At 37.2% G+C, this 24,894-nt stretch overlaps 1 protein-coding gene across 1 annotated transcript in view; it reads right to left on the minus strand.

Annotated features, from left to right (window-relative positions):
* The window catches only part of cfap20dc (CFAP20 domain containing), a 166,286-nt gene that overhangs the window by 22,691 nt on the left and 118,701 nt on the right, over window positions 1-24,894 (minus strand). Inside the window, exon 16 of the mRNA XM_088916509.1 lies at window positions 9,451-9,545. Within this exon, the coding sequence (XP_088772635.1) occupies window positions 9,451-9,545 (95 nt within the window). The remainder of the gene's footprint in view (window positions 1-9,450; window positions 9,546-24,894) is intronic.

The raw sequence follows: 24,894 nt of genomic DNA on the forward strand, positions 1-24,894 counted from the left end.
ATTTTCGTTTTTTTTGCTGCCCTACTAATTATGTTTATTAGTTGTTTTTAAAATTGTTTGACTTCATCAGAGTTGTTAGAAACAAACACTAAAAATACACTAGAACAACAACAAAAATTTGTGATTCATAGCACCTATTTCAGCTTAACATTTCTGATGTAGCACTGGAGGGAATGTTTCAGGAATGGTGGTGCATTCTGTCCTCGCAGAAAGTGGGAGGGGAGCTGGGTGTGTGCTTTTATTTTCACTTTCCATCAATACACATTCCCAATAGTCACTGATGCAGTTTTAGTTTAGGAACTCCAATTCCCATGAACCCCACAGGACCACATTCTAGCAGCATCTGCGTCTCCTGGTTACTAATGCACCTTACTGTAAAGCAAATTACAGTACACAACAAATACATTCAAATGACTATTCAAAAGTTTTGTTTGGCCTTTTAAATATGAAGATTTTAAAGTCAGGTGTAAGAAGGTTTATTAACTACGGAAAGTCTTCTTTTTCTGTTTCAGTTGAATGAGACAAACAGAAAGTAAAATCAGTCAGGATCTCTGAGTTTAATAAGCAAACACATGGGACTTAAACATTTTGCATTAAAAGACCAAAACAAACCTAATGTCACAGTTGGTGTGGCAATTGTTGGGTTTTTAGAATTTTCCTGAGAGGAAGGTCAAACAGAAGTATTTAACACATTCTTTTCCACAAACTCATCTACTAGCAATAGCTGCTTGTAAGAGCAAGGTAACTTTCAGCTCAACAAAATAAGTTGTAATACACTCAGGCAGACAAATTTTTCAAGCAAAATTAGCTGTTTATGTTTGTCATAATCCGCTACTTTGCAAGCAGTACACAACTTCTCAAAAAGTACCCCTATCTCTAGTGCAAACTCAGCAAAGGTTTCATTTTTTAATAATTTTGAAACCTCTGATGTTGTGCCCCAGGATCTAATAGCACAATCAAAAACAAAACACCATCTGGGCACACCATGATCTCACCTGCAGGTGTGAAATGCAGTATGGTTAAAAACTTCTGTTTAAAAGGTTGCAAGCAGTACTTGTCTTCTCAAAAAGTAATCCCTTTTCTCATATAAACTTAACAAAGGTTTGATTTTTTAATAATTTTGAAACCTTTGATGATATGCTTCATGGATTAATTTATAGTATAAGCAAAACAAAATATTGTCACCTACTGTACAGTACCAGTGATGTAGATATTGGACTTACTCACAGATTCAGTCTTTGCATTTTCACATTGAAAAATGTGAAATGTGAACACATATGCATGTGTTTGTTGATGTTGTGGTTTTACAATAAATCGAATATGAATTTTTATTTATTCATGGTAAAGTTTGTCTTACATATTGTTAAGTCACACTGTTAGACTGAGGAAAAAATCATCCATAGAACTTCTTTCTCCCAAGCAAGATTTTTTAAGTTAGTGTACTCTTATAACTCGCAGTGGCAGAACAAAGACAAAGAACAAAGACAACAATTTCCGACATGACACACACGAGAATCACATGAAGTCATATTCACTGATACAATATACAGAAACAGTAGCATGCATGTTAATTAACTGCAATGTGATTGGCATACTGTGTAAATATACTGTTATATAAAGTATGATACTATTTGGTTTTAAAGCCACACAATGTGTGAAATATATTTTAATAATCAAAATCTAAAGAAAAATTGTTCCCTTATTACTTGTTGCTGACATTTTACAGAGATTTTTTCAATCAGGCTGACCTTCCCAATCTCAATAAGGCAATTAAACAGACAATTTAACTCTCTCCCCTGTTTATTCATTCTCTTACATTGAGCTAAGAGGTCAGTGCTAAGCTTTGCAGTACTGAAATGTTCATCTGACAAACAGCTTGTTCTTTTCCTAGATTTACGCGTAATGAATCAGCTGGACCATTCAGCCCTCACTCTTTATCTTGTCTCATAATTTTTTCAACCCTTTTTTCCAACTGTCTCCTCTAAATCTACAACTTCTAGCCTTTTTTACTGCAAAACCCAGGACCTGGGCTTTATGTCTCATCTGAAAAATGGCACCTTTTATAAAGTATATCTTCTCCACTTCACTATCCTGGGGCATAAGCAACCTTAGCTTTCCCAGGAGATCTCCCATCCAGGTACTGGCCAGGTTCACACCTGCGTAACTTAAGGTCGTTGTCAGTTTTGAGTTACAGGGTGATATAACTGCAACTAAATTCAAACCAGTCTATCCAGAGCCTATTTTTGGCCCAATTATTCATACGGCTCCATTTTTAATCAGCCTGCTTCAGCTCTCGGTTGCGTTTCTGAAGTCTCCAGAGTGAGGCTCATCTGTAAGCCTGTGCCTGGAGCTTGGCTTGCCCTTCGCCCTTAAACCCAGGACTACAGCACGACAGTTACTGTACAGTTCTTTTAGAGCCTTGATTTTCAAACTACGGTACGCCAGATGACCCTGGAAATTTGTTGTGTGCACTGAAAAATTGTGACGGGTTTTCATATTTTCTATTTTAATAAAATTAGTTTGTGTGTCAAATACTCAGCCTACGTACTACGATATAGCGCACGCTAATACTTGGACACAAGAGCTACTATGTAATTCTACACCATTGTATAGGAATGTGTGCTACAAACGTAAGTAAACAATTGTATTTTAAAAAAGTTATCTCCAGCAAATAGGGAGGTAGGAGAATGTACGTAATTTTGGAACAATGGCAATCTTGTAAGCATAGGAAAGCGTGATAGAAAACAGAAAAATATTTAAGGACTGTTCTAGGTTAATTTGAGAAAAATACACCAAGCGTCTCTGTGTTTTGCTCCCATGCGCATGAAATAAAAACTTTTTAACTTCTGAGACGGACTCCTGGAACGGAAATGGGGAAAAATGCAAGCTTGAGGATTGCTAAAGCAGGTAAGCCCCACACTATTTGTGAAGAACTTTGTTTACCGTTGGCAAAAGAGCTGACACGTATTATGTGTGGAGAAAAAGCTGCTAAACAGCTCGACCTGCTGCCCCCCTCGAAAGACACAGTCATTTGTAGAATTATTGATATGGCAGATGATGTCAAAAGTATGGTGATAGAGTGTATTAAGATGAGCAGATGCTTTTCACTGCAATTAGATGAGTCTGTAGATGCCTTTGATTTGGCCAATTTGCTCGTTTACATGAGATATGATTTTGAGGGCGTGTCCAATGAGGACTTTCTGTTCTGTAAGCCACTATCAACAAGAACTACAGGAGAACACATATTTCAGCTTCTGAATGAATTTATCGAAGAGAATGCCATCGACTGGATAAAATGTGTCAGAGTTTGTACAGATGGTGCTAGAGCAATGACAGGCAGACACAGCAGTGTAGTTGCATGAATTAGAGACGTTGCTCCAGATATAAAGTGGACGCACTGCAGCATCCACCGCGAGGCCTTGGCAGTCAAGAAAATGCCTAAGGATTTAAAATCTGTTAGACTCTGTTGTGAATTGTATCAAGGCTTGACCAATGAATTCACATCTGCTTTGCTCAACTAAACAGGCTCACCCCTCTCATTGAAATGGTGCTTTTTTATTGTTTATTTTTAATTGTTGCTGTGCCTGTTGTCATTCTGTAAAGTGCTTTGAGAAGCCACCTTTAAAGGCGCTATATCAAATATTTTTATTATTATTATTATAATATTTATTATATGTGTATGTGAGTGTGTGTGCATGCGCGCTCATGTTGGTCATTGAGATTTTCTGTGGTTCCTATGAGAAGATGACTCGTAGGTGGTACTTGGATGCTTTGGTTTGATCGGGGGTGGTACTTGGTCCAAAAAGCTTTAGAACCTCTGATCTAGAGAAACAAGCTGCATCAATGCTACTTTTACTGGCACGTTGTCTGTTCGATTAAAGGTGGTGCAACTCCATTATTATCATGAGATGGTATGGCCTATTTAAAACAGAACATATTTCATTCAAGTGTGTACTGTACTTTTAAAATGTCGGTCATGTGAATCAAATACATAAACAAAGACTATAATTCTCGATGTGCCACACATGCAAATCACATGAAGTCATACCCACAGATATGCTTAAACAATAGCATACAAGTCAATGATCAGTACACTATAAAGATATACTGTACATGCAGTAAGTAAGTATGCTACTGTATGGTTTTAAAGCCACTACAGTACAGTATGTGTGAAATGTATGTTTCATAACCAAAATTTAAAGTAAAATGCTTCCTGATTACTTGTTGCTTAAATTTGCATTAAGACATAAATATATAAACAAATAAAATATAGATTATTTTAATGTGGGTATCTGTAAACCTGAAAAAAGCACATCGCATTCACGACAAACTATAATAATAAACTGTTTTTTATATATCTGACTGAGTAATTGTTTTTGTAAAATAGCCCTAGTTTCTTTTTTAAGTACAACTTAGACATCTTAAATTCTAGAATTGGAAAAAGATTGTTCCAAAGGCCTCAGAATTGACTGGGATTTCAAACCAGCTGTTTTCTGGTGACAGCCCAAATGCTTCCACCTTGAATGACTCAAAGAATGATTTATGGTCACATACTGTAACCTTACATTGTGAGACATTGGTTGCTCAATGGAAGAATTCTAGATCACATGAAATGCTTCGGTTCAAATCCCAGCCGATACAAAGTTCTGTGGAGGTTATCTTTCTCCAATAATAAAATGTAATTTGAATACTATATTGACATTTTAATTTAATATTAAACGAATATTAAAAAACTTTTAAAAAAGGAGGTCCTGTATGAATTCCTTCAAGGCATGCACCAGTGACAATAGATCAAAGTATTTTAGGGTTTTTCACTTGCATGAAGTTAATTTAGTAGAAATGTAAACTAGAAACTATAGACTGTTTCAGTAATGCATTTGGAAATGCGCATGTTAATACGTATCAAACAAGGAGACAACACCTCACTAATCTAGCAGTAGGTCTGTCTTATTAAAATAATATATTGAAATCTGAGAACATTTTGTCATGTATTTATTTTGTTTAAAATGATCAGTTTACAGTATATACTGTAGAGTTATGTTAGAATGAAGCCTCTGGAACTTTGTAATGTGCTCTGAATAGGTTTGCCACTACAGGCTGTTTTTCTTGTTCTTTTTTCTTAGTCACCAAATTAGAATATCAGTAAAATAATATCTCATATTTCATGTTTTTTTTCAGTTTTGGAAAATAAATAATTAAAATTAGATGTTCTGTGTGTGTGGAAAGGTCTATTAATGCTCCTGCAGTTTTGTTTTCTTTCAAATCAATGATAGCAAATAGCCAGCTGTGTGTGATATTTTCACAATTTTTATTTAAATATGGTAATATCTATGACTTAACTGCATTTTTAGTTTTGCACAGTCATCAGTTCATACTGTGACATTACTATTCAGCAGGTATTTAAGCAACATAACTACATATGACCATATAAATCAGAATACCACAAACACAAAATACACTGTAGGTTATAATTATTGTATGCATTGTGTGAGTATTGGATTCAACCTTTTTTTGATTAAAGAAAAAACCTAAAAAACAAATCATTCTGAATACTGTATGTAATGTTAAAAATGCAATAATTATGTTAATTTCCCTTTTTAAGGCTAAAACCGCAATCACAGTGGTTAAATTAAGATACTGCAGACAGATTTTATTTTACTACAAACAAAAATCCACAGAAAATACTGGTATTCCAATGCAAAACATTCATCCCCACCCCCAGACTAGTAATATTTAACATATTGTACAGTGATATATAAAATTAATACAAATGTCAATGTTTTATTCTAGGTGTATACTTGTTTTTAATACTAACAGGTATATAGCATTTAAAAGCAAATACTGCAAGCATGATGGTCAGGTAAAGTGTAACACATACTGCAGCAAATCTCTCTGAATCTTTTTTTCACATTTTGTCTCATACAGCTCTGTGAAGTGAAGTACCTAAAGGTACCCAATGTACCCAAATGTACCAAGTGTATTCAAAGTGGATTGGTAGTTGCCTCACAACCCCCCAAGATATAGCGTCTTCTATTCCAGGGTGTGACATCTTTTATTGAAAAATAAAAACATGCATTTCAATAACCAAGAACTTTTCTGTGTGCTGGGCAGCCAGCTGTTAAGGGCTTAAAAGATTGTGAATTGTGTTTGTGATTGTGTTTATTTAAGTTATCCAGTTGAGTAATCTCACTCTCAGTAATCTAAACATAACACTCACTGGGAAAACCCTTCCTGAACTCACATGCGAGTGTGAAATAGTTAATAACTTAAGTTTTAAAAGATTTCCGATTTGATTGTTTAGGTTGAAGCATGTTTACAGTACATTGCTAGTGTGAAAAGCACTGCTCTTCAAGTTTAAAGTGTAAATCTGCAAATGTACAGTATATTCATGCTTAGGAACACGATGGTCAGGTAAACTCTAGGTCATACTGCAATATGACCTGTCTCACTTAATTTTTAATATCACATCAGTCTTTTGTTTCATGTGTCACACCCCTCCTCTACTCTTCCAAACTTCTCACTCTGTGGGGGATATCAACATCCTTGTCATCAAAGAGGGAAAAAGGGGGAGGGGGTGATTTTTGCATAACTTCACTAATCTAAAATGTTTTTCGTTTATTAATACCACTTTCTTATTTTAGATTTTAATTATAAAAATATATTATAATTAAAGCCACATGAAGGCTTTAATAATTGGTATTTAAAAACAAATATGTGCTTAAAAACTCTACTGCATATATCTTACTCTCTCCGAACAACTGGCAGAACTGTTTTTACTCCCGCCATTGAGCTTATTCACGCTTTGCTAACCTATTTATGTTTATTCAATGTTATTAATTTATTATTAATATTATTTTAATATTTAACATAGTGGTATTTCAAAATAATACAATTTTCAATATAGTACACATATTATTTCTCGATATACCCTTAGAGAAAGAGTCTTTATCTGTTAAAAGTACAATGCGTACATTGGCCAGGAATCAAACCCAGGACTTTCTATCTCACAGGCAAAAATTATACCTCTCAACCAAAGTGTCACTTGGTACACAAGCATTTCATTTTCCATTACAACAATCATGACAGCAAAATGTAGTTTAAAAGAAGCTAAATGCTTCCACAGTATACCACAACAAGTCACTGAGTTAAAACATTTGATGCAGATGTTTATGAATAAAGTAGAATATGCTACCAGCTATATAAATATATTTGATTTTAATCCATACATTAATATTATTAAGGATGTTCAGAAACTTATTTTAATTTAATTTTAATAGTTACATGATTCCATCTTAATATTCCATATTAAGTGGAATTAAAGAAGTAGGACAAAAGATTAAGTGACACTAACATCTAACACACCATAAGTACCATCTATAGAACTTTTTTGGCCAGTGAAGATGTGTTGGGCAATATAATGTGGTCATTTTGTGGTGGTAATGAATTTTGACATGCAAACTGTGTGACTGCATCTGTATCACCCTGCAACTCACAACTGGCCACCCACTGAAGCTAAGCAGGTGTGAGTCTAGTCAGTACCTGGATGAAGACCTCCTAGGAAAAACTAAGGGTGCTACTGGAAGAGGTGTTAGTGGGGCTCACCCTGTGGTCTAAGTGGGTCCTAATGCCCCAGTATAGTGACAGGGACACTATACTGTAAAAAGGTGCCATCCTTCAGATGAGACGTAAAACCGAGGTCCTGACTGTCTGTCATTAAAAATCCCAGGGTGTTTCTCGAAAAGATTAGGGGTGTCACTCCGGCTTCCTGGCCAAGTTTCCCATTGATATGACCAATGAAGGCCTCCTAATTATACCCATCTATGAATTGGCTTCACAGGTGAATATAAATAGATTAATCACATTGAATTTTCATATGTGCATGTTGTCCCTCCCTTAGCACTAGCTATTGATGTTAGTTTTGAGGTTTAAGCTGGACTTCATAAGTGCTTTTTCAAATCAAAGTTCTCTCAGGAAATAAACCAATTAAGATTACAATACATATTAAAATAAGTCTAATTCCCCCTCTTTTGGAAATATATTGAGATTATAGAACAAATCACTGAAACTCAAACCCTTTAAGTCTGAACAGTTAGATCAATATACAACTATCAACAGTCTCGGAGCATGGAAAAATGAATCAATGCCTGAGGATGTGTTTCTGTATCTCAGCAAGACTTACAGTCAAGTGAGAGGAAATATATAATCATAGTGCTGTGAATTGCAGGCACTGGCCACTGTCAGATTGTACTGTAAGAGGCACAATGTCATGTACAAAATGATATTCAAGCTTCAGTTTGATACACTTTCTGTGTTCAGAATTTTAAATGTGCAATAAGGAAAAAACATGCTGAACCTTATTGAAACAACAGCAACAAAAAAGAATAGGCACTGTATCTTAAAGGCTGAAGATGGGGTAAAAAGAGACTGTAGCCATGTTTCTTAGAGTAACTGAGTGACAGCTTGACTAGTACTCATGTACTATCTGCTCGGAGGACTACTCCAGGACTGGACCCAGCTTTGCCCTAAACCATAGGTGTTACATCCTTGCTGGACACTACTCAGCCACCAGCAGAGAATCCAAGGCCATGCTCATTAGTGTCTAATCCTGAAGTGTTCCTCTCTAATTCTTGCTCGTGGGTTATTCCCCGACTGGTGAAAAACCCTCATAGACCAACTGACCAACTAATAATGTTGTTATTAACCAACTCCTTGAAAGTTAAGACAGAAAAGAAACCCTAGTCTGTTCTCAGTAGACCCATTAGTAGCAGTGTAAACCTTCTCATGATTGATATACTTTGGCCAGGTCCACTCTACTGTCTTCATTACCTTACCAGCAGACCTGACATACAGTAGCAACAACTGAGTCTGCTACTATTTTACATGTTCACATCACAGTATTCTATATTTCCTTGGCTATTGTCTCTTTAATTCTGGGAGACCTGAGCTCTTTAACAGGTATGAGCTCATTTGCGGGGAGCTAGCCTCCTTCTCCTCCTACCTTTGACCACTGCCTCTACTCAGAACTGCTCTAATAGACAGCCCACTGAATCACCTATCTTTAAACCATCCTGTTATTGTAGTAGAGATGTGAGTAAGTTTCCCTAAAAAGTAGCCAGATAACTAGATACTGACTTTTCCTCTCTAACTTAGGTTCTTTGATGTCCCCACTGCTGTTTCCATGCCTTTCTTATATCAGTGGGAAGAGGAAATTGTAGCTGTAGGTACATTTGCAGTTGTGAATCTTTCTTTTCATTTCTGTTGCATAAATACATTTTGTACACCTTACCCACATTTTCTCATTCTTACTAATAATCCTATGGATTATTACTTCCTCCAAACCACTGCGAGGTTAATTTTTTACCTGACAAATGTGTGTTTGTTATTATTCACATGCATTTGTTTTATTCCCTCGCTATCCTCATTACCTGGCAACAGAGTTTAAACTTATACCTTTTGAAATGTCCTTTTTGATCAGGCTGTCATCTTGGTCTCTCATTTGCTGACTGGGAGGAATGATTGGTGGACTGAAAACATTCAACCAGTCTCTGCAAAACAAACAAAAGTGATTTAAAAATCATAGCCCACATTAAAAATATTATAAACAACAAAAGCAAACTCCTGCATTGATTGCAATAGAGTTCCCTTAAAATAGGTTTTCCATCCTTCATCACTTCCAAGGTCTGTTTGGCTATTTTGTTAAAAATAGTATTGCTGGTTCAGCACAACAGCTCCCTTTTTCATATGACATTGTGATTATTTTCTCAAGTGTATCTGTATTGTTCCCTCCAAATCATATTTCTGCCCGTAGAATTAAATTAAACAGCCCAGAATCACAAACAGATGGCATTTCTATATCTATAGCTGCAGTGTTGTAGTTAGATTATTATATTCTGTGTTTCAATAACCTATAGCTGTTTTTCTCAAGTAAGGTCAAATCACATCTGTGTAGAGTTTAAAAACTACCCAGCTGCTGGGTTTTCTGAATGCAGATACAATATAAATTCAAACAGGCTTTTAAACAACACAACATAACAAAATATTCAAAATAAGTCATTTAGACGTTCCTCCTAAACAGCATAAACAGTCATACAAAGACATCTATAAAATAAAATTAAGAAATAGGTTTTATGAACTTTTATTCCAAGTTAAAATCTCCAAATAACATTAATCTGTTTTAAATGTTCCGAAAATAATATTTTGATAACAGATAACTTTCACCTATTGTAACAGAGCAGCTCTTCGTCACTTCATTATGTGCAATACCAAACCAGTGATTTATGGTTGTTCTGCTAGCTGAATTAAATTTTGTGGCAATTTAGCTGACCTGAAACTATTTTTTTACAGTGCTGTTGTTATGCAGCTCTGGAGAGACTGACCTGAAATCTCTAACAATCTCCCAGATCCTGCACACTCCAGGACCAACCAACCAGCCTTTGATGACACCTAGAACTTCACTGGGACTTACAGGGATTTGTACTGCTACTATATCTCTACCCTTCCATAGAGCTACCTTTCTGTTACCCTAATTGTACCTTACACACTCGAGTTTACTATTGAACCTTACAAGCAAGAATTACTACCATAATTTACTTTCTTCACCTGTGAGGACAGATAATTTAATAATTGTATTCCATTCTGAGATTATACAGTACATCAGAACTTTGTTTTCGTCTTGCAAGGATAACTCTCCGCCACCTGCTGAGATCAGTGCTTCTGTCTGACTAATAATCCAAGGAGTGCTTCCTTGCTACCACAAGGACTTACTCACTGCAGGATCCCTTAACCCATAGACTAAAAACTCTGGGATGCTGCCAGCTGACTCTGCTAGTAGTACTACCCTGGAGCAGAATTTTGACTGAAGATAATTCTCCCTTTTTCAGCCTCCCTCTGCTACTCGCCCTGTTTTACCCAAGCACACTCTGTACGTCTGTAACCACATCCTTTGATCTAACTGTGTCCCCTTCCAGGGTAGAGACAAGTCACCTGTTTTATTCTTCAGTGCTTTAAAATTTTCTACTCAATACCCTAGTGTAGTAACATTCATATTTCAATCACCCATCTTCTATCTCTCATTAACTACTTTGAATGCATCGTGCTTAAACTCTAAGACATCTTTTCCTATAGATTTGAATCTCCTTTATACATTGGGATTTTTACTGGCGCTCATATCCAACAGAGTTAAACCATGGGGCAAGCTAGCCTTTGCCCCTCTCAGACATCCATTTCTTCAGAACCTACCTGTTCCACAGATATTGCTCTTTAGGTGTTGCCTTACTCAACCCATTTAACCATACATCCAAGAGGAAACTTTTACCTAACCAGGAGCATAATTTCAACTAGGACACCCTCTCTTCCAAACTCCTTCCATAGTTTGTAATCATAACCAAGATTTAACCAATTCCCCCTCTTGGGGAATCTTAAATCCCCTCCAGGATTTGTAACCAGTCTTTCCTAGTGTTCTAACCTGAACAACCCTGTCCCCTTCTGGGGTTACTACCCGGGCTCTCTCCTGTAGTCTTAAATCTTTCAGTAAAAGTAATATAATCACTCCTACTACTATGACTCCCTAGGCTCTCAGCTATTGATGGAAACCATTTCACCTAACCCAGCAATGAACTGGGTTAGCATCCCCTCTAAAAGAGCAGCATCCCCTCCAAAAGAGCTCATTTGGTTTCATCCATTGATAAAACCAGAGCTCCTACCCTTTGGAGCTAACCTATGGAGGGAGCTAACTTTTACTCTTCTACTGAACTTCTGTAAAAAAGAAGTTCAGGTGGGTAGCTGCGCATTAATAACAAACCTATTACTTGTTCTTCTGTACAAAGAATGCTCTCTGGTAATCCATTTCCGACACCCACCTGTCTAATCCCTGAAACCAAGAGTTTTTGTGAAAATATTACTGAGAGCTCTATCAGTCTGGTAGATATCTACAACCAAGCTATCCATACAGTACATCCCCTCTCCCTCATTGATTTTGAACTGATGTTTTCAATGTTAACAGGTTCACCTTGTGAGGTGAGAGTATACTAGCCTTCATCTGTGTTCTTAACCCTAGATTATAGAAGCAGTACAATCCACTATGTGGTAGTTCCTGTTTGTCTAGAACCCCTGTACAATAACCTGTTTCTTACTGGAAGCTCTGACATGGCAGCTACCAATTGTGCTTCTATTTGACCACATCTGTCTCACTAGTGCCTAGTGACTAACCAATTAGAGGTTAGTTAATTATTATAAATAACTATGGGGAGAGCTGACCCTTGCTCCTCCCTTGCTTCTCTCCTCTTCACTCAGAGTCAACGTGTTCCTTGGAGATGCCTCTCTGAATGGTACCTAATCCATCTCCTCTAATTGAGAGACAACTGTACACCTTTTCTTTAGGTTACAGAGACTGGCATCCATGGTCCCATAACTGATGGTCTTGTTGTAAACTTTCTGTCTAATACTTTGTCTCTCTCTGATGTTACCTTATCTGAGCTCCTGCTTTGTAACTCAACCCCTTCTTAAAGAGACCGGCTAACTGCCGCTGTACATACAGCTAGTATGCAAATTTGTGCTCATAAATCACTTGAACACATTTGCTACAATCTTTCTAATAACTTCTTTACCTAGTTCAATCAGTTTAACCTTTAAAATGTATGCTTTCCTCAGACCACACAAGCCAAGAGAGACAAAGTGACACCGATCAGTGAGGTAAGACTTGAACCATTTGAGAGCAGTGTCAGAAACTCCAAATACAATCTGAAAATGAAAAAGTAAGATATCATGGCTAACAGTAGCAGCACTGTGATCAAGAAGAATGAGGATAGAAAGAGAACCAGAAGTTCTCAGAAGTTAATAAAATTGTACTTAGATTCACTACAATTATAGTGACTTTGACCAGCACAGTTTCTGTGCTGTGAAGGTGTTTTGGAAACCACATTGGAGGGGTTCAAAAAGGCTATTTGCAATGAGGTAGTTATTTAGCTGTAACAGTGCATTCTAGAATTTCTGCAAGAAAGGGTAAGTTGGAGATGGGGCGACAATCGTTTAGATTTTCCTGAACCATGTTTGGCAGTTTTGAGGATTACTTGGTACAACACCTGTGCTCAAGGGTTCATTTATTATGTTGAGGACAATGGCACAGAGAGAAGTGAAACAGGACTGAAATAAAGTTGTGGGAATGGGACCTAACATACAGGTGGTAGTTTTCATATGCAAAACCAGTTTACTAATGGATCCAGAGTCAAGAAGAGAGAACTTAGAGAGAAGGATCCAGTAAAGTTCAGCATGCAGGGAGGAGGTGTGGAAATAATATGCGTTGTGGAGAGAATGTGATGCCTGATGTTGTCAAGCTTGGAATGAAATAAATTTTAAAAAGTGTTGCACAGTTGCAAAGAGGCAGGTAATGCAGTAGGGCAGTTTGGCTTTAGCAGTCTGTTGATGGTGGAGAAAAGGTGTCTAGGGTTGTTATGGTTATTTTCAAGGATTTAAGAGAAGTAGATGGATCTAGCAGACTCTATCGTATCCTTATATCCAGACAAGTAGTCTTTCCAAGCCTGATAATGTACATTTAACCCAGAAAGATGCATGTTCAAGTTCCCAGGAGACTGCCTTCATTGATTGCAGATGGTCGGTGTACAGGGGGCAGAGCGAGAAAAAGAAATTGATCGAGTTTTTAGAGGAGCGAAGGTGTTGAGGGTTGATAAAAGAGAACTATTAAGCAAATGTATTTTGTCCTCTAGAGGATCAGAGGTATAGAACAAGATAGTGAGGATAGAACAGAATATGTGAACCTAGGCAGATCAACTGATCGCCAATTGCAAAAACGTATGGAACGTGGGGGGAAGTGTTAGAAACAGGTAATTCCAGATTGAAAAGAATAGCTAAATGGTCAGAGATGCATAGTTCAAGCAAAGAAAAGTGAGACACAAAAGAGTAATTTGCAATTATTAAATCAAGAACGTGTCCTTTGAAAGTGTTCGGCTAAGAACAATCTGGGTTAGATCAAAGCATCCCAACAGAGCTAGAAAATCCTTAGTTAAACTGGAAGACTGTGAGTCAGTATGTATATTATAGTCCCCAAGAATAAGGATCCTCTTAAATCTGAGGCATAAAAATGAAAGTTAATCGGAAAACTCACCTAAAAAGGCTGGGTGGTCTATAGACCGTGGCAATGATGGTAGTTTGGGGAACAGACATTTAAAACAAGACATTCAAGAGAAGATAGAAGATGTACAGTAACAGGACTCAAATTGTAAAGTAGATTAGAAATAACAATAATGCCCCCACTCTGCCTGAAAGATGAGGGAGGTGAAACAAACCGTACCACGGAGGGACTAGTTGGTTGAACAGGAAACATTCATTTTGTCTGTGCCAGGTTTCGGATAAGCACAGAAAGTCATGTTTTTTTTCTGTAATAAAATCACATATGAGAAGAGCCTTGTTGTTCACGGAGCGGGTGTTTAGTAGCGCTAGTCTCGCCAGTCTTGGGGAGCCAGGGGGCAGCAGTCTGGGTTCCAGGCACGGTAGAGGGAGTAATTTTTTAAGTTTGCACCAATATAATATATAAAAATGATATTATTTTGAATGTGAGACTCTATAATATGTTGAGTGTTGAATGGATTAGATAAGAGACTATATATATTTTTTTTTAAATTTGAAGTGGCTATTATTTTATATTATTAATCCAACTAATGTGGAATCACCACTGTCTCTTCATGTTTCGTATCATTGCAATGACATCTGTAGTTCCATTGGAAGAATTAGAAAGTGAAGACAGGCTGCTTATGCCTAGAATAATTTTCACCCTAGGGAGTGTGGAAGGCCTAGATAGTAGGTGGTGGTGCTCACATGCTCCAGGAACTTGTATGGACTGATATGATGAGCCAGTTTACGGGAGGGCAGCCGGAGACAGAGCTGTCAAGTAAAGAACTTCTCCCGGATAAAGAAAAGGTGTATCTCATTGACGACAGTCCTTTCCTTTCAGTGGGCTGTCACTGGGGTATTTCATTGACAACAGTCCTTTCCACTGGGCTGCCTTCTGCAGGTTGTCCCGTATCACTAGCCAAACTCCCACCAGATCTAGGGCTCGGTTGGCGGTAGACACTTGGTCAATGTCGGAAAACAAATCAGGATCCTCTGTTGGAAAGAATGGTAGAGGAGAATCTGTGGAACCTGAACACTGTTTTTGTAAATAACTCGGAGCTCGCTTGATGGATTGTGGCACGGCACGACAACCTTTTGTTCTGCTTCAGCAGGGTTGCTCTAATGAATTGGTATTCGAGAAAAGAAGAGAGACCATGGCACTTAAGTATTTAGCCATCTGAAGATATTCAAGGTTTTTATGGTTTGTATATACAGTACCATGAATGAATACAGTGCTCCCTCCAAAAGGTGTCTCCAATCTTCAAGGGCCATTTTCACTACCAGAAATTTTCGTTCTCCTACATCATAATTTCACTCCACTGAGGATATGTTTCAGGAATTATATGCACGAGGATGAAACATAGGTAGTAACCCTAATTGTTTGGACAGCACCGCACCCACGCCAGTGTCAGAGGCATCCACCTCAATTTCGAACGGCTAAGAAGGCACTGGGTGTTGAAGAATGGGAGCAGAGGTGAATTGCTTCTTCAGCTTTTTGAAAACAGGCTGCTCTTTGGGGTTCCACCTTCCCTGATTGGGACTCTTTTTGGTAAGGTGATGAGGGAAACAATCATACTTAAATTAGAAGGAAACAATATGTGACCCAGGAATGCCACCTCAGACTTGTGGAACTCACATTTCTCAAGTATAGCAAAGAGGTGATTTTCCTGGAGATGTTGGAGGACCTGGCAGACCAGGTACTCGTAGTGTCCTGAGTGGGTGTTAAACGCCATTTTCCACTCATCCCCTTCTTGGATCCAGATTAAATTGTATGTCCTCCACAGGTCTATTTTTGAGAAAATGGTTGCCCGACTGATATTTTCCAAGAGAGATGGAATTAAAGGAAGAGAATACTGTTTTTTCAAGTGATTTTATTAAGTCCCTGTATAGTCAGCCCCAGCAGGTGATGAGGAAGGACAGATGAAGTCCTTCAGAGGTTCTTTTTACTGTATGCCTTCATGGCTTTGGATTCAGGGGGTAAGAGAGTGAACAGGGGTCCACTAGGGGGCATGGTTCCAGGAAGCAGGTCAATCACACAATTGTAGTATCAATGCAGTGGAAGGATTTGAGCTTTCTGCTTGGAAAATGCATCAGTGATAATTTTTGAACTTTTGATACTCCTCAGGCATCCTTTTGGCAGTTTGATACCCATGACACTAATTGTCAGGTAGCCCTTCCAGGCTGGGGTTACAGTGGTACTAGAAAGTTTGTGAACCCTTTAGAATTTTCTGAATTTCTGCATAAATTTGACCTAAAATGTGATCAGATCTTCATCTAAGTCAAAAAATAGATAAAAAGCACCCAATAAAACAAATAACACACAAAACAATATACTTTTTCATTAATTTATTGATCAAAATGATCCAACATTAAATGTCTTTGTCGGAAAAAGTATGTGAACCTCAAGGATTATCAGGATGATTAAACTTTCTAGCACGACTGTATGTTTCTGAAGCCATGGAAATCCAAGGATTTCCATCCATGGATAAGCAAGCGTTGAGGAGAACTAATGCACAACAGTTCAATGGTTTCTTTACGTACTGTAGTACTCCCAAAGTCAATGTTATGGGCTTGGTCTTCAGCATTACCCACCCAGAACCCAGCAGGAACCTGTCGATCATTTGGATGAGTAGGACAGAAGAGCAAGGAATCAGGGGAATTCGCAGTCTTTGTGCTGTAGCTATTGATGAAGTTTCCCACTGGACCAGAATCGATGAATGCCTCTTCCTGCCAATCTCCTGTTCCCCACTTGAGTTGCGGAAAGAGTGAGTGTAGCCGAGTTCTGAGGAGATTTAGTCGCCCTGCTCAGTAGACACTCATCCCCATCTACTGGCCAGGTGTCTTTCCCGGACAAGTTGGAGTGTTCTTCAGTTTATGGTCTTTTGCTCTGCAATAGGGGCAGAGGCCTTCTCATTTGCCCCATTTATCTTCATAAGGGAAGAGCCATGTTTGCAAGGCTGCATGGGTTTCTCTGTTGTAGTTTGATGTGGTCTCAGGTCCTCAGACAAGTAGAGGGTTTGAGAAGTCAGTAGTTAGTGTGTCGGGTGGAATCCTCTACGCCCCTCCTGACAGTGTTCTTCAGATGAATGTCCATACAGGTGACCAAGGTAGTCAGCTCTTCCAGTGAGTTTGGAATTAACAGGCCTGCCAGCAAGACCTTGATTCCATTAGACAGTTCAGTACAGAAACTGCACATAGAGCTTTTGCCCCCCACTCCCTGGCAAGGGATTTAAAGTGAATGTCATACGAGTGAGTGGTCCAGATCTTTGTTTTAACTCAGCTTCCCTGCTAGATGTCAAAAGTCTGCTGTATGGCCTCCATAAAACAAGTGTTGTTGCTGCAGAAGTGATCTAACTGTCTCCAGAAGGATGATGCCCAAGCCGGGTTTTCAACTATTAACAGGGAGATTAAATAGGCCTTCTCAGAGTTTTCGACAGGGAAGGAGGATGGCCACATGGAGAATGCAATGTCACATTGATTGAGAAAAATCATCACAAGTACCTGGATAGCCGTAGAAAGGGTGGACTTGAGCTTTTGCCTTAAGGGTAGTTCTTGCTGGGGCAAGGGAAATGGTGCCTGCACCGCTCATGTGGAAAGAGTGAGAGGGAAAGTGGCACGGATAAAGCCGAGATTACCCACATCATCTCCAGCATTTGCAGTCTCATGTCATGCAGTATATTACACATTTTTTCTTTCTTATTGTTGCAGCAAAACTGTTCCATGATGATATAAAATTCCAGCCATTTTTTTGTGTTCTTCTGGAGCTCCTTTTCCTGCCTCCAACATTTTCTTATGCTGCAGCAGCTGCAAGCCTGAAGTGCAGCATGGTGATTAGCCGAAGCCCAAGCACAGATATCAGAGCAGTGTTTCAAAATTTAACAGAGAATTAAAACAGAGAATGATAATGGCTTTTCTCTCCACTCAAGACAGAGAGAAATTAATACATGCTCTTGTATACAGCAGGTTAGACTACTGCAATGCCCTACTATCAGGGAGCACCCATCACTCATTCAACACCTTACAACAAATTCAGAGCGCAGCAGCTAGAATTGTTAGGAGCAGAAAGTACGACCATATAAACCCCATACTTAGCTCTCTTCATTGGCTTCCTGTCAGGTACAGGGTGGACTTTAAAATCCTTCTACTTAATTATAAGGCTCTCAGAGGTCAGGCACCTGTCTATCTAATGGAACTTATTAATGTACACAATCCAAGTCGCCCGATTAGATCACTGAATGCAGGTCTTCTTCATATTCCACGCATTAATAAAAAAACAATTGGTGTAAAGCCTTTAGTTAGAGGGCCCCTATCTTATGGAATAATCTCCCACCCCATGTTAAGGATGCCAAGTCAATTTCAGTATTCACAACTCCAGACTGAAAACCTATTACTTCAGCCTAGTCTACTCATACCTTATATCATAGCCTGCTGCAACCATGGCTGGTGGTGCTGCTGTACATGCCATTGCTCTGTGTTGGCCCACCAGGTAGATAATCTGTTCTGATCAAACTATCCTATTCTCCTCCCCACATGTCTGGATGGTGCCCGGTTGGGCACCATCTGAGTTGGATGCTGTATCACTGCCATGGATCCAAGAGGGACATTATGGATACAGCTATCGTATAGGAAGATTTTGCTGGTCTACAGAGATCTGCATGGAGTACTGACGTACAGAAGACATGATGGATGGATTAATACCCTTATTCATTTATTCCTTTTTTTAATTGTATAATGTTAGCATGCCCAAAGGGGTTGGGCAGCCAGTTGACTTTGGACCCCTAGAGGTTTTTTTCTCCTTACTAAGGAGTTTTTGGTTCCTCTCCGCCGTTGTCTTCTGGTCTTTTCTGTTCTGTATTCACAACATGTATGGTAACTTGTTTTGTTAAGCACCTTGGGGCAACCTTGTTGTGAAGGGCGCTATATAAAAATAACTTGAATTGAATTGAGAATGGCTTAAAGAGTGAATTTAGAGAGAGGTGATATAAGCAGGCAGGCAAACAGATAGTGAGGCTGGAATGCTCTAGGGGTAAAAAAAAGAAAGCGCCTGTTCGTTTCCAAGGGAGAAAAGACTGGAGCCTGTAGGAAGACTTATTGATTGAGATGAGACTCCCATCCAAAAAAATACAAGGGAAGGAGCTGGCGAGCTGAAGTCTTGAAAAGAAAAGGATGTTGAAAAAATACAAAAACGGCAAGAGGATAAAAAAATGGAAAGAGCTGGTGAGGTCAGGAAAATGTCCTCCACTGAGTCTTCCTTAAGACAGCAAAAATTATAGGAGAAATGTGAGTGATGAGTGAAGCAAAAGCTAACATAAGCACTAGGAAGCTTAATGATGGAACAATGCCACAGCGGGTTAACCAGCCTTAAATAGGGAACTTGATTAGACCAACTGAGATCACCATTGACTGCCTGATTGGAAGATTGTTGGTCTAATTGAGAGGCATCCCGACCTCGTTTGAACAAGGCTCTGTGATAGGTTGAGAACTTGTGGGAATGTTTGCGTTTCTCCAGGCAACTGCAGGATTGGTCTCAGCCAAAGCATAACAGTACTATTATAACTGTAGAATTAAACATCTTAAATATTTCTAAAATTTGGTTACTTAAATAACGTGTTTTCTCCCTGTTCAGAAAAATCAGCAAGTATTTATAAAATATTGGTTATAATGAAATTATGTGGCCCAGAATGCTAAGATCATGGCTTCAGTTTTTACAGTTTCAGAAAAAAATTCATATTTGAAAACACAATGTATTTAAAATATATTAAGTAGAAGAATTAGTGCAGTCGGTGAATTCTTAAGGATCCCATAAGACTCCTTTCATATTTAATTAAATTCTACCTTTTCAATTTCAGGAACAAGGACAGGAAAAGCTGCATTGTCATAAACTCAATGATTGTGAGAATTCAATCATGAATCATTCATTTCAACACACAGTGCCATTTAATTAGATTACTGCATTATTGTGCCTGGTGTTTCATTACATTACAGCCTAACACCTTCACAGTTTGATAGCCTGATAAAAATGCTGAACCTCAGGTAATGTTTGTATTTTATTCAAAAGTTGAAAGATCTACCCATCTCCCAAAAAGTGGCTCAATGGGACCAGATTTTATTGTATCCTTAATCATCTCTCAAAGAAAGCACTTTAAACATATGTTAATATGTGTGACTTAGAACATCTCTTACCGACACTGTAATTATGATCAGAGAAGAATGGACAACAAAACAGATTGTTGATGTTATCCTTCTACAGTGTTGGTGTGTGCTTCAGTGTCTCAAGGTCAGTATTTTTATTAATTCTTTCCTATCTGTAAGGTCAATAACATGGCCAGAAAAACACTTTCAATGTCTCCCATTGTGAGGTAAAATGGTATAGCTGCAACTGGGACCTGCTGTAGATGCTTTTAGTCTGGCACTCTGCATTGCTGCAGTTCAGAAACTCAATGCCTATCTAAACTGCTGCTTGGAGACTCAAGTCTTTTATTTAATTATAAAATGACAATGACTAAAATAGAGGTCAAACTATGCATAAATTGAACAACGCTGTTTCATGTTTTGTTTATTTTTTCTTTTACGAAGTGCATAAAGAATGATTGTGTTGTATGAGATTTTCACAGGAACACAGCTATATAGAGTACCATCTATTTAATAAAAGTACTCTACACACTGAAAACAATTTAGTAGAACATGATTTCCCCCCCATTTCCTATTTTTTTAATTCAAAGTGCAAACATGCCCCAGGCAGTGTTCAAGATCAATTTACAAATTGATAAATAAAGCCATTCAGTATTTTGTCAGATGCCTGGCTTTCAATTTAAACTTTATGTAAAACAGACAGGAATGGCCTTGTTCTTCAGTCTTTTGTCCTTTAAAAATGTATTATCACCTTTTATTGCCCTGTTTCTTCTCCAGCAATGTTCTTACATTCAAAATCACTTATTTCTCTTCTTTTCTTTTTACATTCCACAAGGGAAACATTTAATAAGAGTTATTTCAGGAACAGAATTTGATTGAATCTGTCAGACCCATCTGTAGCAGGGTGCCATTTTTCATAAACAAAGATGAAACAGTTAATGTGACAAAAATCAGAAAGTTCTTATCTCAATGCCATGATGTAAAATCAAATTGTGTATGATTAATAAGCTTTTGCTGAATTAAATAACCAAGAACCTTCAATATTTACAATTCTTGAATAACATCAAAATATAATAAAACAGATGGGTGTACAGTATGTACAGAAAATGGACATTTCAACACTTCTGTTCTGATTGTAAATATTCAAATGTTTGTTTCTTAAAACAATAATTATATGAAATGTAGATGTGTCAGTGCTTAAATCAATTTATTTTTTTAACTCAAAATCAGGGGTATTGTAAAGAAAACATTTCTTCCACTGAATTCAGTTTGCAACTGTAGTAATTAAAAGGGGTGATGCAATCACCATTTTAGTTTTGTAGTAGGAAGTAAAATATGGCAAACATGTTATTGTGCTACATCAACATGAGTTTGTGTTTTTTAAAATATCAATAAATCAGCATAAAGTTATAGTTATCACAGGCAGCACATTTTTTAAGGTAAGGTCTGTTTTGACTGTGAGTAATCTTTTCATCTGTTCCACGCCTTGCAATCTGTCAAACTGACACTTTTATTCTGGGATTTATACATAATATCTTAATTTACTGTAAGATTGGCTTAAACTTTTTTCATTGCTTGCTAAAATATTTTAAAAATCAATCAAAATGTTATTGTGGATTAGAAACCAGTACAGTTTTAGCCACATCTGTTTTAAGATAACTGTTATTGTACAGGACACAAAAGCATAGTGTATCCAGACTGTTACCTATGAAGAAGCCAACTCTGGTATTTAGTTTTATAGTTGTCCACAAAATGCATGTTTGGATGATTTGAACTAGCCTCTAAATTTATTTGAACAATTGGTTCATTTTGTATTATTTTATTACATTTTCATCATGTTTTTGTATTAATGCTTTTGAATTAAAAAATAGTAAGATTTTACTATTTAATTTACAAGTTTGTTGACTTGAATTTTTTAATATTAGGTAAAGCTGAAATGTTTGTTATGAGGTGATTAAAGCACCAGTTAATTATTAACTACAAATATAAAGAATACTGAATAAATGCAGAACTAAAAACAAAATAAGGTAACAATAAGCACTGATGTTACATATAGTCTTGCCACATCTGTACTACAAAGAAGAGTTTTTAGCCCTTTAATTCATGGTATTATAGTTCATAGAGCACAGAATATACAATTCAATATTCAGCTGTGGGTGCTGCCAGTTAGTGTGTTAACTCATCGTCTCAGTAGACACAGACAGCCGTGCATTTGATAAATAGCACTTTGCTGCACATCCCTAATTTTTTTGGACTTTGCGACACATCTGCATTAATTTCACTGACAGAAAACAGTCCCATTACTATTCAGAACAGGCTAACGGGATAACTTGTCAGCAGCCAAGCCACAAGTGTCCCCACACAGTCATATTTATGGGAAAGAATAGCAATGAATAAAACTAATAAATTAAAAATAATTTTAACCTTGGCATGACTAAAAATATTTGTCTTATAATACTATTATGCCACTTCTAGCATCGAGTTCTGCTTTTATCAGTGGAAAGTTACAGTAAGTTACATAAATAGGCTAGGTGGATTAATCAATTAGTAAATAAATAATCATAACCCCCAACTTGTACATGATGTGGCTAAGAACATACCAGAGTGGTTGGTATAATTAATGGCACGTGAGTTCTTTGTTCTCTGCACAGCTTTGGTGATAAGAGTAATAATTCAGGCACACTGGGCTAAACAAATATTTATTAACAATGACAATGCACTCACTAAACTACAAACAACATAAACATACAATGTTCAAGAAACATTATTTAGAAATTTACACACAAGGCATCCAAGAGACCTAAGTCCCTACATTTCTTTTCACATATACCTCATTTGAGATCGAATTTACAAATGCTATATAACACTGAGATTTGGATTTAAAAGTTCAACATGATTTGCAACTCAGAATAAATTAAACTAAATTCATCCACTAAACCTAATTTCACCAATTACATAATCAGTTTTGATGTTAATGCATCTAATATTAATTTGATCCTTCTCATATAATACTGATGCACTTGCTTAGATTATTTTCCCCCAATTTAAACAATTTCTATGAAGTACAGCATATCAGATAAGATACTTGCATAGAGTATAGCACAATGTCTTTTTATGGCAGTGTTTAAGAAATTCAAAGCATGTTTACAAGCCAGAGGCAGACTCAAATGCTAGATATAGAAGAAAGTGTTACTTGTCTTTAAACTCCTGACAAGCAAAGGGAATAAACAGATTTTTTTTCTGTGAGATAGTAAACTGATGGTACAAAAAATGGAGTGCACAATATTTTACTCTGACAACATGTTGCAACTTAGAGCCTAGTGTAAAAAAACAACCTATGATTATTTTGATAAGATTTTGAATGAACAAAAAAGACTGTCTTTAAGCTGACATTCATCTCATCAGACATTCTGGCAAGTTTTTTAAGCTTGATACTTTACTTACTTAGTCCAATGCACTAGTGTTTTGGCACCACTAACTAAATTAAATTAAATGTTTCAAAAATATACACTAATGTTCACATTTCAAACAAACTACAGCTGTAGTACAGTATGTAACTTTCATGATGACTATTTTCTGTGCAGAGTTTGATTTAGGGAATATTCATATTAAAGACTACAGTGAAGATTACACTGTCACAGACATTCAATATGAAAGGAAGCAGGTTGCCTGTAGACCCATACACTCTATTTCTGTTTTAATCGTATTTTCTTAACTTTAATGTTACCAATTTTATTGTATTGGTGCACTGAAACTGACAAAAAACAAAAATGTAGTTTAATTGACTCTGGAATAGCATTAGTTTTATTATCTGCTTTACTGAATGAAGACTCAGTAATAACAGATATTTTCTGCTCTAATAACACAAAAGGTAGTTTGCAGGATATAAGGCAACTGTAGATAATTACTCTGTTCGTACCACACAAGTAGGCATTCTCTAAAATATATACTTACGCCTGCAGGATATAAGGACATTGTAGATAATTACTGTGTTTGTACCACACACAGGCATTCTCTTACACATATACTCCAGCGCTGTCCAGTTCTTTTCCCAGTGCAAGCCTGATTTTTTAACAGCAGAGCTGCTGTGTGAGATGAGGAACTAAAAGCCCTCACTCACATTGCCACCAGGGGTTGCCAGTGAACTGCTGTTCTATTTTGATAGAGCTTTTAGACACAAACGGCTAGAAGCACAGCCACCCCAGTCAGGAACCAGCCAGGACACTTACTGGATGAAACTCTCAGGGCTGCCTCATTTATTTATTTTTTGCCACAAAATTCTGTTAAATACCAGTCTACTCTTCTTGTGTCATTTCATATCTTTGTAAACCTTTATGGAAGTTGTTAATTAAGTTCCATTTTTCTAACATTTTTTACATTGTTTAACATAATTATTTTGGTGTTCAAATTAATCATATCAGTTAATAAAAAACTAAAAGCTTCTCATAATGTTCAGCAAGGTAAACACCTTTAATAACAGGTGAAAATAAAGAGATTTACCCAGCAGTTTAAAAATAATTCTTGGAGACATCTGTGTGTAAAAACAAAATTATGGCACACTTGTTAAAGCAAACATATGATTCTATTTTATTATCATTCTGTTAATATTATTTGGTAAAAGAAAAAAAACAAGTGTTC

This window comes from Atractosteus spatula, chromosome 5 (assembly GCF_055471065.1).
Source record: "Atractosteus spatula isolate fAtrSpa1 chromosome 5, fAtrSpa1.hap1, whole genome shotgun sequence".
NCBI classification, from domain to species: Eukaryota; Metazoa; Chordata; class Actinopteri; order Semionotiformes; family Lepisosteidae; genus Atractosteus; species Atractosteus spatula.